Here is a 14,259-nt window from a genome sequence, read left to right on the forward strand (position 1 = left end):
CATCACATAGTTTATAAACCCCCTGTCCCATCATGGTAAAACTAAACCCTGTGCACACCTCTGGATTATAGAAATACCCTCTTTCAAAATTCTTTATCCAACATTTCGACCCAGGGATCTTAAGGGATAAGACAATGGACAATCAATTAAAAATCATCCTAAAATTGAAAAACAAAATTACCCCTTCTGTAGATTTCAATTATTGGTTGTAAATTTTGGAACCAACCAATCAAATTTAACTAAAGGTACCCATAGTAGTTTATCCATTGATTAGGATAAGTTTGTTATAAAAACTTTGGTTACCAGTGTCCAATGTCCACTCCCTCCCTGGGCATTTCTCTTGTACCTGAATGAATGCACTGCTATGCTACCCTCACCCTTGCCTGACATTTTTTTAGGGGGGGGGGAGTTAATTCTCCTCCACCCCTCTTTTTCCTGTAGGGCAAATATTCTGATGGAAATGATTGAATATTAATCAAGCCTCCTTCCCCCTCCATCTAGTATTTAATTCAAAATACATAAAAATGGATATTTTCTGAGATTTTAAGGGATAAGATAATAGATAATTAATTAATGTACATCCCCAATGATGCTAAAACAAAATCACACTTTATCCAGATAGAAATTAATGGTTGAAAAGTTTGGTAACTAGGTGCTAGTTAGTAACCAACTATTCAAAATTCAATTTTAGTTTACAAATCATTCCATGAGAATACATGTCCTCCCCACTCCATTTTCTTATCTCCTAAGATCCTTGATTATCATAAAAAAATATTTTTCTATTTAATTATCACTGATTATTTTAACCCTGAAATTTTTTGATAGATTATTTTTAATGCATCTGTGATTTACCTAATTTTTTAATTATGTCTTAAGTTGTAGGTATATACATTTTTAAAAATTCCTTAACTAATAGAATACCTAAATACTTTTTTTTTATATATTAAGAAGGGGATTTACTCCGTTGACAATTCGGCATTTGGAAAGATCTTTTATTCATCTATTTCTATCTCATGGAGGGAGAGGACATTGGATTTAAAATTGGTTTCCATGATACCCAAAGTTTTATAACAGAGTTATTTTCTTTAAAACTTTTGTACTATTCTATTTTTATCAGTTGTTTCCAAAATATTAGTGTCTAAACTTTTCAACCAATGTTTTTGATGTAAAAAAGTATAGAATATGGATGTACATTGATATATTATATATTGTCCTATCCCTTTAGATCCCTAGTGAAACTAGTCCAATTAGAATTTTTTACCCCAAAAAATAGAATTGAAAAGATCCTCCCTTCTTTTCTCCGCATCCCCATCTAAAAGTTTTGTTAAATCCCATATTTATACCTCAAAAGGGCTTGAGCGGCAATGCCATCTCAGTTGAAAATTTACAGATGCTTTCATCCAAAGGACGTTGTTGTGCACTGATAAAACCCCACTTCCTCCCCTTCCTCTCTCTCTCATTCTCTTCTATTTTAAAATAAATTGAAAATAGGAGGGGGGGGGGGGGGTTCAGGGAACAACAGGCAAGGCAAGGTTATATTGGGTAACAGGGTTAGGCCCAAAGTGTTAAGGCTTAATACCCTACTCAATTTAATATTTTTCAAAGAAAAGTGAGGGTGGGGGGATATCAGTACTCAACAAGACAAAGAATTTGCTTGTTCTTTTTTTTCTTTTTTTTTTAGTTATATTGCTGCATTGTTTATTTTCAGATATAGTTTAGATTTAACACACGGGGCTTGTTACGCACACCACATTACCCATTCTTTATTCTTCATCATATTGATAACAGAAAACAAACTACAAGGTAAAATATAGGAAGAATATTTGTGAGAATAAGAAATATTTATTGAGAATTAGGAAGATTTTGTGAGAATTAGGAAGATTTTGTGAAAATGAGGAAGAATTTTTGAGAATTAGGAAGAATTTGTAAGAATTAGGAAGATTTTGTGAGAATTAGGAAGATTTGTGAGAATTAGGAAGATTTGTGAGAATTAGGAAGATTTTGTGAGAATTAGGAAGATTTTGTGAGAATTTAAGGAAAAAATATTTTAAATATGTTAAGTGTCACTCACTAGGTAGTTACTTTAAGTACCTATCCAAACTTGTTGAATGCACTTTATAGAACTATCCCTTTAATAAAAAAAGATAAATAAGTTAGCCAATAAAGATTACAATTAAGATTATATAGGTAGGTAGGTATTTACTTTTAAGAAGGGGGCATTATTTTTCATCCTTTGGGACATTTTAATATTAACATGGATATTTTACCCCCCCCCCCAAAAAAAAAAATTGCCGTGGTATATTTATTATCAGTAAGAGAGGGGACAATGGACTGAAAATCATACTTTCCCTCCAAGATTTATGAAATGGTTCTCTATTTATAGTTAAAACTTTGGGGTATTGTATTGAATCATGATTGGTTTGTACAAAGTGGCAGTCTCTTAATAAATCTTCCATTGGCTTATTCCCTGAAATCCTTGTTTATAATAGACAAGGCACCAATTATGACAAACAAAATTACCCCTTCTCTAAATTAAAATCAGCTGTGGAAAAGTTTTGACACTGCTATTTATTTTGAATCAACCAATCAAGATTTAATTAGCTCCTAAAATTAAATATAATTGACAGTCCAATCTCCCTTCCTTCAGTAGATAAAATTTTTTTTTTAAATAATCACTCCCCCCAACTCCCCCATCCCTTTTACCTAGTAGGAATTAATAAACCCCACTTGCATGCTTAAAAAGACAAAAAAAAGAATGAAGACAAATATTACAAAATGTAACAAAAATTTTTTTTTCCAGTAATACTTCAAAACCGTTTAATATCCGCTGGATTAAAACCGGTTCTAAGCCATACTGAAAATTCAGGAGTTCTATTGTCAGGGTTGTAAAAAAACCTGGGTTTTATAAAAAAAAATAACCCAGTCCAGTGGGTTTTTAAATTAAAATTTTTGTCTTTTTATATTTCACTTATATTATGAAGCACAGCTAGTTAATTAAAAGTTGCACCATCTTTGTAGTTAATAGCGAAGCTTTACTATAATTAGGGCAAGTCAGTCCGTTAATTAGAAATGTCCTATTGATTTCAAACTTTGCATAGTGATGCCTGTAACAGTTAGGTACAACCTAAAAATTTTTACATATATTTCCGCCAAAAAATATTTTTGATATACCAAATCATCCTGTTTATATGATTTTTGGAGCAATGATTCTCTGGACAACAAGGTATAATATTGTAGGTAACCAACATGGCGTTCCTGCCGGGACTAAAGAAGCAGATCAACAAGGCCAACCAGTTCATGAGTGAGAAGATCACTGGGGTGGAAGGAACTAAGGTGAGCTAGAAGACAGACACACAGTCGGACAGACAGACAGCCTGCACAGTGGTCTATTTTGGCATTTTGGTGGACATTTCACCTACCTCTACTTAAAGTCAATTTTCTCAGCTTGTAGTTGATAGAATCGTTCAAAATAAAAAGCATGCGCCTTATTATTACTCAATACAACTTGTATATTCATTTAGAAAAGAAAAACAAAAGCAAACTGGTCTAGAAAATACTTTGAAACTTAGCTAAAATTTCATATTTTCATACTATTTTCTATAAGTGGCAGAGAGCCTAAATTCGATGTTTCTAAGCAATAAAACGTTTAAAAACCTTGCAGCATTAATAAACATTACTGTAGAAATGATTATATAAAGGTAAATGCCCAATCACCAAACTTTGTGCAACATACATTTGATACAGCTAATTGAAGTTTCTTCACCTTTTTTACTAAGTTATTTTCTCTTAGATAAGTAATAATACTTAATCTAGTACCTAATGTTTTCAGCTGTTTAATAGCTAAATCTAGAAATTGTAAAATTTTGTTATTAATATATCCAATAAAATTAATTAGAATACGAAAATTAATTGAAGAAGTTTAATTCTACTGAAATATTTGGGAATAGTCCATTTCGTGGCAACGCACCTTAAGGGGCTATTCGTCGTATTTTTAAGATGGCTTTTGTTAGGTTATTTTAGGTTAGGATAGGGACTATACCTAAACATTTGATGTTAAAATATCATTAAATAGTCATGTAAAATTGCTAACAGCTGAGCAGCAGCCGTTACCCAGCTGCCATATGAATTAGCCCCCACTATTTTTGAGAGTATTTTTAAGCTCAGCACCCATGAAAACCTACCCCTAGACACGACACAAGCCCTATCTACACATCATACTCTTGGCCACTCTCAGCCGTTTTCAAGGGTTCTCTAGCCGTTAAGCGGCTGGTACAAGAAATTTTTAAAATAGTTATTGGTAACATTAAACATGAATAAAAGCAAAATTATGTTTCAAGAAGTTGTTTCCTACGTAATAACTAATGGATTTGCCCTGAAATTGGCCAAAAAAAGGCTATACGGCTGAGCCACCAGCCGTTAGCCATCACTTTTCCACCTTTTTGTTTGATTTATGGAAAATAGGCCTACCAAGGAATACTCATGCCAAGTTTAATAACTAAATTCCGATTTTAAGTGCCATTTGCGCATGGATTACGAAAAGGATGCATTAACCCCCCCCCCCCCCTAAAAAAATTAAAACATTCATTTTAAATCTCTAAAAGTCTCTTAATCTAGCATAGGCTCTTTGTGGACAGTTTAAATGCATCAGAAAATAAAATTAACAGAGGAAATAAAAAAATTGTAAAAAAATGTTTTTCTTATATTGGAATTTTAGAGTCTGGCCCCTAAAATTAAAGTTAAAATTTTGAAAGAAACCGGGCCCTGCAACAACCTAAACTAAACATGAAACTATGGCAGTATACCTGTATTTTAAGAATAATATATGGTTTGGTATGTTGCGGGGCCCGGTTTTTGGTGAAAAACTTAAAAACTGAAAATTATTGCCAACATTTTTTGCAAAAATATTTAGGAAATGACATAATTTTTTTTTAAAAAACAACTATAAAATGGATAAAAAAAGTTTTTTAAAAATCTAAAACCCCAGTTTCCTAATATTTCATGTAATATTATGAATATAAATAGGTTAAAAAGCTTCATTGTATCAATGTAACACTGAAAAAAAAATATTTTTTCCAAAGATGGTGAAAATTCAAAAGGCAAAATTCATGACGTGAAAATAATCCTGAACCTTCATGTTTTAAAGTTCATAATTCATCAACCAGTAGTTGAAAAGACAAAAACTCTTCGGTTTCATATGAGATAGGGTATATATTTTCAAAATAAATTATTAATTTTGAGGAATTCCAATGTTGATTTTTGGCGAAATGTCCGGCCTTAGACCGCTGTGGCCTGTTACTTTACTATCTACAAGCGGCTACGCCATTAAAGGCCTCTAGGTGTACTTTAGATGACTCCTTCCCACTTTCAACTTCAGTTAAAGAATTTTTTAAAATAAACTTTTTTGGGGGGATGGTGGTGGTACTCTTCTTCAAATTAGCTATAAACCTTCCCAGGACATATGAAAAGCTACATTGTTGGTTCAGTCCTTTAGGACAGACAGACATACTGTTACATTAGTCTTTTGTAGCTCGATAATGACTGTATGACAAGCAGACAGATATCCCGTTTCATTAGTTTTTTATAGCTCGATGATTACTGTATGACAGACAGACAGACATCCTGTTACATCCTGTTTTGTAGCTCATTGATGAGTAAATGGACAAACAGATAGACATTATATTACTTTATTAAACATAAATATTTTTTTTTCAAGTTCGATGATGACTAGGTAAATGACAGACAGATAGACATTCTGTTAAATCTGTCTTTTGTAACTCATTAATGACTATAAAAGGCAGACAAACATCTTATTACTTTAGTAAATATAAATTCTTTTTTTTTGTAGCTGGACGATGACTTTATGACTATGGAGAAGAAGACAGAGGTGATGACAGAACTGGTGGAGGACCTACAGATCAAGACCAAGGAATATCTTCAGCCAAATCCGACTGTCCGGGCCAAGATGGCCGCTGTCAAGGTACAATTTTCCCACGGTTGCTAAAATGTTCTTACGCTGAGTGAACTTTTCCCACGGGTAAGTAGGTCATTAGAAGGAATACCTCCAGCTAAATCAGACATTCCGAGCCAAGATGGCCGCTGTTAGGGTAGATTTTTCCCTCGGTTTCTAAAATGTTCTCACGCTGAGTAAGATTTTCCCATGACCATGAGAAGTAATACCTACAGCCAAATCCGACTGTCCAGGCCAAGATGGCCGCTGTCATGGTAGCATTTTCCCATGGTTCAGTGAATTTTTCCACGATTGCTAAAATGTTCTCACGCTGTGAAAGATTTTCCCACGGGTAAGTAGGTAATAACTACTGCCGAATCCGATTGTCCGGGCCAAGATGGCCGCTGCCAAGGTACCATTTTCCTACGGTTCAGTAGATTTTTCTCACGAGAAGTAGATTTTTCCCACAATGGCTAAAATTTTCTCATGGTGTAATAAAGGGGGGGGGGGGGGAATTTACAGACACTCTTCACATTTTTTTGGGTGCCCCTTAGTTTTAAAGATAGTTGAGTCAAACCTTTTTTATGAGTCTGATATCACTCCAATTAGACGATTCTTTCATATAAAAAACAGTTGCTTAACCGCCTATTAGCGCATTTTCAAACCGTTACTTCAATTTTTTTTCAGCATTTCTCGCAGAATTAGACGATTTAAGCCCATGATAATAAAAATACATATAATAAAATAAAAGGTTTTTTTATACCCCTCCCCCCTTATTTAATTTTGATATCTAACTTGTAAATGAGAACCATATCGGTTCAGCGGTTAGCTAAATTTCAGGACAAGCAGACAGACTTAGATCCTGTTAAATTAGTGTTGAGATATGTGGACATATATAAACTAATCCTGGCTTCAATTAATATATGTTCTGAAGGAAAAAATGTTTCATTAAAAGTTTTTTTTTGTCTGCTTGTTAACAAAAACTTTTTTTTATAATACCCACGGAGGGAGGGAGGGTACATTGGACTGGTTCACAAACTTCTATAATCATGTATAATCTTATTTGTTGGCTTAAAAACTGCGGGTACTTTTATTTTATATTGATTGGTTCGTTCAAACTAGCAGTGACAAACTTTTCTTTTTCTGCAAGTCTCTAATTTTATTTATCATAACTGGGGATGTACATCATTTTATTGTCCATCGTCTTATCCCTTCAGATATAGATATTCCCTTTCTAAAAGCGAAACTTTTCTATAATTACGGTAAGTCCGTCTGTACGAACGGATAGATCTAATCGATAATTTAGGCATGTTAGAATCGTCTAATCGATTTCAAACTTTGCGTGATAATTCCTATTTCATGAACGTTGTGGGTACGATTTGGAAAGCGTAGCATCTCTTTAACTAAAAACTTTTAAACATTAAATCTTCATTGGGTTGTACATGTTAGAAGTGCATGTCCTAACTTTTCCACCAACGATTTTAAAGTACAGATGGGGTAACTAGGTATGTGTTTTTTTTGTACTATTTGGTATCTATATCAATTTATCGTCCATTGACTTATCCCTTAAGAGAATAATATATTCGTGGAATATTTAATGTAATTATCTATAATTGCTCAGAGAGGGAGGGGACATTGGACTGTAAATTACACTGGTACCCAAATTTTTATATAGCCATAAAACATTGGGTATTTTTCTTTTATTTTGACTGAATATTTACATACACGTAGTGTCCAAACGTTTTTACCAATAATCTAAATCTACAAAGGGGGGTAATTTTGTTTATGTATCATAATTAGGGTTGGACATCATTATATCATAATTGGGGGGAGGTGGAATCAACCCTCCACTTTTTCCCCCCCAAATTTTTTCTGGGGACAAATTTTTTTGGAGGGTGGTAGTACCCTCCATTTGAATATTTATAAACCTACCCTGGACTTAAATAAAACTTAACTATAAAGGAGAACCATATCGGTTCGGCGGATAGCGATATCTTTAGCTATAAACAGACAGACATCCTGTTTTTAAAAATGTGATATAAAATATTTGCTGCATATTCATAAGTCAAACAAGGGCGACAACATTCATGAGTGAGAAGCGAAGCTCTAAAATCAGGCGGTGGTGGGACAAACGAACACTAACACTTGTAGAGTGTCGAAACTTAATAAGCAGAATAATAATTTATACATGAGATTGGCAGGGAGGTAATTATAAGGGAGGGAGGCGACAGTGGACTTTAAATTACACTGGTACCCAAAGTATTATATGACAAGTTTTCTTTTTCTTGGGATCAAAAACTTTGGGTACCTTTATTGAATTTTAATTAGTTGCTTCCAAACTTACAGGACCAATTCTAATTTACAGAAAGGGTAATTTTGTTTATTATCATTGGGTAGTACATAAATTTATCATCCATTTTCTTATCCCTGTATGTCCCCGCATAAATTATTTCCCCAATTATTCTCTGCATCATATTTATAATTAACCAAGAGGATAGACATATAGTTTCAGAGATCTTAAGGGATAAGACAATGGATGATAAATTGATGTGCGAACCTCCAATGGGTATAGAAAAAAACTATATACCCCTTTTTTCTAGATGAAATTATTTGCTGAAAATTTGACTAGTTCGGAACCAACCAATCAAAATTCAATAAAATAACCTTTACTTTTTCAACCCACGAATAGGACAATGTGTAAATAAAACTTTGGGTACCAGTGTAATTTACAGTCTAATGTCCTCCCTCCCTGAGTATGATAGAGGTACCCAAATGTTTTCTTATTCATTAGCTCCAAAACTTTGGGTACTTAATTTTGATTGGTTGGTTCATTAAATTGAGTGCTCTAAACTTTCAACCAATGATTCTAATCTAGAAAGTGTTGATGTTTTTTTTGTAGATGTACTTTCAATATACCTACATAAGGGGTAACTTTTGTTAGTACATCAATAATTATGAGAAATTATCATGGTTCTCAAGGGACAATGGACGATAAACCCCCAATGATGGTAACAAAAACTACCCCTTTCTTTTAGATTGGTCATTTTGGATCTACCTAATTAAATATTTTTCTTTTGGAATCTTCACCAAAAAAAAATTATTTTTTTCAGGGAATTTCCAAGTTATCTGGCCAGGCGAAGGCGAGTACATATCCACAGCCGGAAGGAACTTTGGGGGATGCTATGACTGGATTTGGTAACAAGATGCTGGATTTTGATAATCAGTAAGTATCTACCTAGTATTTTTAACTCATTTTTTCTGGGTTTTTCTCTATCACCCTCTCTTTTATCTATCTCTCTTTCTTTCTTATTAGTAAGTGCCTATTATTTTTATTATCTCTTTTTTACCCCTCTCTTTATCTACCCATCTCTTTTTTTTCTCTTCCTTATATCCATCTTTCTCTCCATCTTTTTTCTCTTTTTCTCTCTCACTCTCTTTTTAAAAGCGAAGCTTTTCTATAATTAGGGTCGGTCCGTCCGTCCGTCCGTCCGTCCGTCCGTACGTCCGTCCGTCCGTCCGTCCGTACGTCCGTCCGTACGTCCGTCCGTCCGTCCGTCCGAGATAGATAGCTTTTATTCGTTAATTTAGGCATGTTAGAATTGTCCTATCGATTTCAAACTTTGCATGATGATTCCTGTAGTAGTTGGGTACGATTTAGAAAGCGTAGCAACTCTATAATCATTACCAGAATGCCTGTACGTCCATTTTAAACATGTTGATTTTTCTACTTTTTAAAAGCGAAGCTTTTCTATAATTAGGGTCGGTCCGTCCGTCCGTCCGTACGTCCGTCCGTCCGTCCGTACGTCCGTCCGTCCGAGATAGATAGCTTTTATTCGTTAATTTAGGCATGTTAGAATTGTCCTATCGATTTCAAACTTTGCATGATGATTCCTGTAGTAGTTAGGTACGATTTAGAAAGCGTAGCAACTCTATAATCATTACCAGAATGTCCGTACGTCCATTTTAAACATGATGATTTTTTTACTTTTTTAAGAACAAATTTTTATGTTATCTAATCATCCGATTTACCTGATTTTTGGTATATTGATTCCTGGGTGGGACATCAAAGTATAATGTTATAAGCGCAGCAACTCTATAATCAAGTCCTAAAAATGTAAGTATGTCCATAAACATTATTCTGTATTAAGCAGTTTTTCAACAATTTTACTTACAACTTTGCTTCGACTCTTGTACATTTATATTCTGATTATTCAGTTCTTACACTATAAGAGTATTAATGTCCGTTTGTCCTACCGTTTCAGTGCTTCGCTTTTATGGATGTTGTCATCCTTGTTTTAACAACAAATTTTTAAGTGTTTTAATTATCCGTTTGATCTGATTTTTGGTATATTGATTCCTGGGACAACAAAGAACAATATTATAAGCGAAGCAACTCTATAATCAAGTCCAAAAATGTAAGTATGTCCATAAACATTATCCTGTTTTTAAGCAGTTTTTCAACAAATTTACCTACAATTTCGATTCGACATTTATACATTTATGTTCCGATTTTTCAGTTCAGATACTATACAAGTGTTAATGTCCATTTGTCCTACCGTTTCAGTGCTTCGCTTTTATGGATGTTGTCATCCTTGTTTTATTTCTTTTATCCAATGTTTCGGAGCCGGAGCCGGGAGCAGCAACATTTTTGGTGGAGCCGGAGCCGGATCCGGAGCCGTATTTTTCGTTAAAAACGGCTCTGGCTCCAGATTAGCTAAAAATGATTTTTTAAAAGTAATATTATAATTTGGCAACGGTCTTTTTCCATATAATTAACTGAAAAACTATTGTTACTTAACAAAGAGACACACATCCTTCTACTTTTATATAGCTTTAATCAAATAAAAGCAAAATATTTTATATTATCAAATTCAATAATGAACAAAAATTGATGTATTAATTTTAAGGTAGGAGCCGGAGCCGCATCAAAATTAAACGGCTCCGACACCCTGCTTTTATCTATCTCTCTCTTTCTTTCTCATTAGTAAGTACATAGTCTTTTTATTTCCTTTTTTTGACCCTTTCTTTTCTCTTTCTCCCTCTTTCTCTTTCTATCTTTTTCTCTCTCACTCACTAACTCATTCTTTTTCTCTCTCTCTCTCTCTCTCTCACTTTTTCTCTCTCCCTCTTTTTTTCTCTCTTATCTATCTCTCTCTTTCTTATTAGTAATTGCCTATTATTTTTATTATCTCTTTTATGCCACAAGTTTTTCTAAATGCCTCTAGGGGCGCGGCGTAGCTGCTAGGTAAAAATTACTGTATATTTAATTCTTTTGTTGTTCAGGTCCGTATTTGGAAGTGCTTTAGTAGAAACAGGAGAATCATTGAAGCAAATGGCTGACTTAAAGGTAAAATACACTAGTCCTCAAAGTTTTATAATAACGTTTTCTTATTCTTTGGCTTAACATTTTTTGAGACTTTTGGTTGGTTGGTTCATTATGTTCAGTGACCAAACGTTAATTAAAATCCACAGAAGGGGCAATTTGTCAATGTCTTATCCCTTTAGATCCCTTAGACTTAAAGGTGAATATTACCTCGTTGATTCAGTGATCACAAGGCTATAGAGTCAAAGAAATTTTTGGTTTTGTCTCGTTTCGTAACCTCGCTTCTTAAGGGGCGTTTCGTCTTATTTTCATAGTTGGGGTAGCTTTTCTCCTATTTCCAGCCCCTGTTATTGTTGTTATTAAACTTTGGGTAGTAGTATAGTTAACCCTCCAATGTCCTCTCTCCCTCATATTTAAACCATAAGTTAGAGTTTAATACCTTTTATGCATTACTTTGAATATTCTCTTTTTAAAGCTTTACTATAATTAGGGTCGGTCCGTACGTAACGGATAGCTCTTTTCGTTAATTTAGGCATGTTAGAATTGTCCTATCGATTTTAAACTTTGCATGATGATTCCTATAGGAGTTGGGTACAAGTTAGAAAGCGAAGCAACTCTATAACCGTTACCAGAAAGTCCGTACGTCCATTTTAAATATTTTGCTTTTTAACTTTAACATCAAATTTTTATGTGATAGAATTATCCGATTGGTCTGATTTTTGGTAATAAAGTACATTGTTATAAGCGAAGCATCTCTTTAATCAAGTCCTGAAAATGTAAGTATGTCCTTAAACAATATCCTGTATTTAAGCAGTTATTCAACAGATTTACTTACAATTTTGTTTAGTTCGACTTTTATACATTTATATTCTGATTATTCAGTTCTGACACTATACAATTGTTAATGTTCGTTTGTCCTACCGTTTCAGAGCTTCGCTTTTATGGATGTTATCATCCTTGTTTAGTACCTAGTGATGCTAATCTATAAATTACTTTGTCCGTCAGTCGTGTAACGCTATGAGGGAAATTTAAATTTTCTCGGCTGTTATTTAAGATAGGTAGACAGCTGAATATTTTGGTGCAGATTCCCGTCGAGCATCCAGTATATAAGGGGGGGGGTTAATGCAACCATATCGTAATCAGTGAGCAAATGGCACTTAGAATTCGAATTTCCATCCATAATTTTGCATGAGTAATCCTTGGTAGGTCTATTTTCCCTAAATCGAACAAAAAGTTGGAAAAGTAACGGCTAACGGCTGGCGGCTCATCTGTTTTGCCATTTGTTTGATATCTATATTGCAAATTAGTCACGAAACCTCTCTCAACATAATACTCTTTTCTACTCCAAAACGCTATCAAACGGTTCTAGACGGTAGCTGTTGGTACTAGAAGTTTTAAAATTGGTTATTGCTATCATTTAATATGAATTAAACCAAAACTATGTTTTAAAAAGTTGATTTACGTAATTGATGATGGATTTACCCTGAAAATAGGCAAAAACGGCTGAGCCGCTAGCCGATACTTTTCCAACTTTTTGTTCGATTTAAGGAAATTAGACCTATCAAGGATTACTCATGCAAAATTTCAGATGGAAATTCGAATTCTAAGTGTCATTTGCTCACTGATTACGAGATGGTTGCATTAAACCCCCCCCCCCCCCCCCCTTTACTTTGTCTGTCAGTCTGTTGGTCATGCTTTAAAAGACATAAAACTAATTTTTTACATTCATTGTATTTATTATAACGCATATTCTCTCTTTTTCTAGTTATTCTTTATGACAACTGAACATCTGCTATATAAATCACTTTGTCCGTTTGTCAATCCATGATTTTTTGTGCTTCGCAGCCTATGGTTGTTGTCAGACTTGTTTTTTTTTGTTAAAAAGAACAAAGGAGCATTTTTTAATAATGAAATATATTTTACAAAAGAAATCTGTTAATTAAATTCAAAATTGTGCATTTTATAAGAAACCAGGCGGTGCGTCCCTAGCCTCTAGGAACTTTGCCCCAGGAAATTATGGGAAGTCCTTCCTCAACTTTTCGACCCTATACTTTCAATCTACAGAAGGAGTAATTTTGTTTATTATAATGGTTAAGTAAGACAATGGACGATAAATTGATACTTCCCCAATTATGATTTACAAAATTACCCCATCTGTAGATTACAATACAATGCATCCCCAATGATGATAAACAAAATGTTTTAGTATGCCCTTGATGACAATGTAAAGCAGAACTTTTTGGAGCCACTGCACCAGCTACAGAATAAGGATCTTAAAGAGGTTAGTTTAGCTATCTATCTATCAATCTAGCAGTCCATCTAGCTATCTAACTTTCTAAATATCTATCTAGCTATTAATCTATCTAGTTAGCCTGCTATCTATCCGTCTATTTATCTAACGAACTGAATATTTATCTATATCTGTCTATCTATTCATTTATCTATCTTTCCATCTATCTATCCATCTATCTTTCGAACTATCTATCCATCCATCCATACATCTGTCTATCTATATATGTACATGTTTTCACATCTATCTATCTATCCAACTATCTCTATCTATCTATCTATCCAACTATCTCTATCTAGTATCTAATCTTATGTATCTGTTAGGTGGCACATCACAGGAAGAAGCTGGTAGGTCGTAAGCTGGACTATGACTGTAAGAAACGTCGTGTCCAGGGCGGGGCAGCGGTCTCGGAAAAAGAAATCAAAATGGTAAGTTAGTCCCCCTGTGTGTGTGTATATGGGGTCGTATAAATTCCTATTCCCCAATTTAGGTATTTGTTTAATCACTCCCCCTTCCCCCACTTACTACCTATGTTTACAAGCATGGGAAAATAAATGACAGCGTGGGAAAAAAAGGATAGCGTGAGAAAATCCAGGAAAATATAGGTACCTAGTCCTATAACCTCTACCTACAAGTTTTTTATTTGTAAAAAAAAATAGTTGTTGGTTACAGCTGGGAAAATAAATATTAGCGTGGGAA

General features: G+C 34.0%; 1 protein-coding gene across 31 annotated transcripts in view; it reads left to right on the forward strand.

The window, feature by feature from the left end:
* EndoA (SH3 domain containing GRB2 like, endophilin-A) overlaps positions 1-14,259 on the forward strand; it is a 125,476-nt gene that overhangs the window by 85,340 nt on the left and 25,877 nt on the right. For 29 of the 31 annotated variants that reach the window (XR_013875185.1, XR_013875177.1, XR_013875179.1 and 26 more), the window contains exons 2-7: positions 3,238-3,333; positions 5,846-5,977; positions 9,058-9,170; positions 11,231-11,294; positions 13,477-13,551; positions 13,884-13,988. Coding sequence is in view for 3 of the 31 variants with exons in the window: in XM_080149026.1 (XP_080005152.1) it covers positions 3,238-3,333; positions 5,846-5,977; positions 9,058-9,170; positions 11,231-11,294; positions 13,477-13,551; positions 13,884-13,988 (585 nt within the window). In the remaining 28 variants the exon portion in view is untranslated. Of the gene's footprint in view, positions 1-1,706; positions 1,804-3,237; positions 3,334-5,845; positions 5,978-9,057; positions 9,171-11,230; positions 11,295-13,476; positions 13,552-13,883; positions 13,989-14,259 lie in introns of all 31 variants that reach the window. The other 2 variants (XR_013875186.1, XM_080149025.1) reach the window with 1 other exon arrangement.

The sequence above is a fragment of the Acartia tonsa genome, chromosome 15 (assembly GCF_053477335.1).
Source record: "Acartia tonsa isolate MP-2025a chromosome 15, ASM5347733v1, whole genome shotgun sequence".
NCBI lineage: Eukaryota > Metazoa > Arthropoda > Copepoda > Calanoida > Acartiidae > Acartia > Acartia tonsa.